Below are 2,706 nucleotides of genomic sequence, written 5' to 3'. Positions count from 1 at the left end.
CATAACTTTTCCCTTCTCTGGTGGGGGGGCGGAGATTGTTGGGGGGCGGGGGGTGCATTTCTCGATTGACTTTTACCCAGAAAGCACATGGGCAAAACCCATGAGTGAAACGGTCACTGGGACTGACTAGTATATATTCCAATGAGGGAAAGTAACTTTAACATATTAATTTCTCATATATTAACATAAAGGCTCGTTTTGAAGTATAAGCTGCTACTTACTTACAGACATTGCTTCGAAGAATTCAACCTGGAATGCGGCGTTCATAACAGACACGTGCTACACATCTGCTCTACTGCTAGCAAACAACCGAACTGATTAAATAACATAAAAGTCAAGCAGTTCCCTAAAAGTCCAACAGATGGCAGCAATGCACCCCACAGTCTACAGGACACACTTCCTGCTAAAGAGCCCCCTGGTGGTTGACGAAAATGAAAAAAAATCTAAATGCTCTCTGGTATTGTTCAGGGGGCCGGACCAAATGTGGAGGCGGGCCGGATCCGGCCCACGGGCCGTAGTTTGGGGACCCCTGCTTTAGGTGAACTGAAATATATACTTTATATATATATATACTGGAGTGGATCTAAATGGATCTGAGTGGATCTGCGTGTTTCGGACTCACTCTCCTCCTCCTCCTCCTCCAGGTCGCTGTCGCTGTCGGCGCGCGCCAGCCCGTGTTTCTGCAGGTGCTTCTTGATGCTCATCCTCGTCCTCCTCATCCTCCCCTGACTCTTCAGCTTGGGCTGATCTCCAGAGTCCATCACCGAGAAAACCTTGTTCTGGCCGCCGCCACCGGAGGGCGCCGCTGAGCTGGAGGCCGCGGCTGCAGCCTGAAACCCGCAGAAGAAGAAAGTTTAAACAGATTTAAAAACGCAACGTATGCAGGGACGTAACAGGACAACATTCAGGTAATATGAAGGTAATAATGACATTATTAAAGTTCAATAAACTTTAATTTCTAACATTTAACACTGGAAGTGGAAGACGTTTTAAATATCCAAATTATCTATGACTGATGGATGATTTCTCCTGACCTGCTCCAGGTGCGACAGCGTCACGCTGCCGATGTCGGTGAGCCGATGCTCGCGGTCGTCCCAGCGGCCGTACGCCAGGTCGATGCCGCCCACGAACGCCACCGACTGGTCGATCACCACGATCTTCTCGTGATGCGCCCACAGGTAGACGGCGGAGGAGACGTGGTCGGGGTGCCGCATCACCTGGGGACAGACGCAGCATCAGACAGGAAGCGGCGGCGCGGCGGTGACCTCGGCAGGAAGTGGTCGGACCTTGATGTTGGGGTGGAGGCGCAGCAGCGTCCGCTTGCTGTAGCCGGAGTTGATTCCCAGAGCCAGCTCCACCTCCTTGTAGAGCATCACGAAGATCCGAACGCCTTGTTGCTGCAACGGTTCAAACTGTGTCAAACTGGAGGCCCGGGGCCACATGCGGCCCGCCACGGCGCCTTCAGAGGGACGCATGTCACAACCTCCCAGATCAAACATTATTTTACCAAATCAAGTTGCATCAATCAGGTCCTCCAGTTTTTTGCAGAAATTCATTCAAAATCGACAAACTGAGATTCTGAGTGGAATATAATCCTGAAAACAATCATGAACTCCTGGAGGAACTGATCAGTTTTAAGTTAACTTATCGAATGCAGAGCAGCTGTTTGTTAATATTTTATCAGGTTTTATCGATACATTCTGGAACAACTGAAGCTGCTCCGCTGCTCTGAGCGCCGGCCGGTTTGCTTCCCGTTTCCGGGTCCAGATGATCGGTTTGGACTGAAAGAGTTTGTCGCTCACCGCTTTGCGCTTCAGGATGCAGTCGAGACGCCATCGGTTCCCCTCGACGACCGGCCGCTTCAGGAAGATCTCTGGACTCAACCTGCAGCACGAAGCAGGAGGCTGAATGCAGTTCTTCACGTTTTCAGACTTTCTGCTCTTTCTGATTCTACACATCATTCTAATGATAGTTATTATACTAAATGAAAAAACTACAAACCAAAGATAGAAGCAATAATACATAAAAGATAAAAAATGAAAGAAATATCAATAAAAAAAATCTAAAGAAATCATTAGAAAACAAAATAAAAATATTTAACCAAAGCAGAAAATTTGATGAGGTAAATTCAGCAGCTGCGGCGTTTTTCTCTCCGTTAACGATAATCTGAACTCGGACCCGGCCGGGCAGAACCCTGAACCCGATCCGTCTGGAAACCTCCTGAACTCACTCAACTCTGACAGCAACGCAGCTCAGCAGGAGGAAGACCTGCTGACCAGAGTCTTCCTCACCAGTCAGTGATGAAGACTCACCACCAGTCAGTGATGAAGATCTCCTCCTTGGCCTCCTCCAGAGCGTCCGCCACGTCCTCCATGTAGGTTTTTCCGTTCACATACCTGCAGGAGACGAAGCAAACCTTCAGATGATGATGTCACTGCTTTGTCAGCTTCTGATTGGCTCATTCAGAATAGATGAGGAACCCCAGTGGGCGAGTTTTAAGGTGGAGAGAGAGTCATTACGCCCAGATAAATCAGGCCTGTTGGGCTGAAAGGCCAATCAGGAAGGAAGAAGCCATTAATCCGACGAAGCTACACTGAAAAAAATCAAAACCAGGAATTTGTGTTTTAGGGACATTGTAGATATAAATAAATAAATACGAGGAGTAATTTTCCACCAGAGAAACTGTAAAAAATAGACTTCTAGAAA

General features: G+C 48.0%; 2 protein-coding genes across 11 annotated transcripts in view; one reads left to right on the top strand and one right to left on the bottom strand.

Annotated features, from left to right (window-relative positions):
* The window catches only part of slc4a3 (solute carrier family 4 member 3), a 34,723-nt gene that overhangs the window by 26,394 nt on the left and 5,623 nt on the right, over positions 1-2,706 (top strand). The gene's annotated exons all lie outside the window — the stretch shown is intronic.
* LOC106960298 (phospholipase D1-like) lies at positions 519-2,644 on the bottom strand. Its single transcript, XM_015053331.1, has 5 exons — positions 2,313-2,644; positions 1,803-1,884; positions 1,287-1,397; positions 1,035-1,217; positions 519-830 (listed from the first exon to the last, which is right to left on the bottom strand). The coding sequence occupies exons 1-5, from the start codon at positions 2,372-2,374 to the stop codon at positions 558-560; spliced, it is 711 nt and encodes a 236-aa protein (XP_014908817.1). The 5' UTR covers positions 2,375-2,644; the 3' UTR covers positions 519-557.

Source organism: Poecilia latipinna, unplaced genomic scaffold (genome assembly GCF_001443285.1).
Source record: "Poecilia latipinna isolate Pla-1442-1.1 unplaced genomic scaffold, P_latipinna-1.0 Scaffold1175, whole genome shotgun sequence".
In the NCBI taxonomy this organism is placed as follows: Eukaryota; Metazoa; Chordata; class Actinopteri; order Cyprinodontiformes; family Poeciliidae; genus Poecilia; species Poecilia latipinna.
The sequence above is the reverse complement of the archived record's forward strand: the minus strand, read 5'-3'. Positions and strand labels throughout refer to the sequence as shown.

Excerpts from the sequence above, each read along its gene's own strand:
- LOC106960298 (XM_015053331.1), bottom strand. The coding sequence starts at position 2,374 with ATGGAGGACGTGGCGGACGCTCTGGAGGAGGCCAAGGAGGAGATCTTC. Across the intron at positions 1,398-1,802 it reads GCATCCTGAAGCGCAAAGCG|CAACAAGGCGTTCGGATCTT; the intron begins GTGAGCGACAAA and ends GAACCGTTGCAG. Across the intron at positions 831-1,034 it reads CGCTGTCGCACCTGGAGCAG|GCTGCAGCCGCGGCCTCCAG; the intron begins GTCAGGAGAAAT and ends TGCGGGTTTCAG.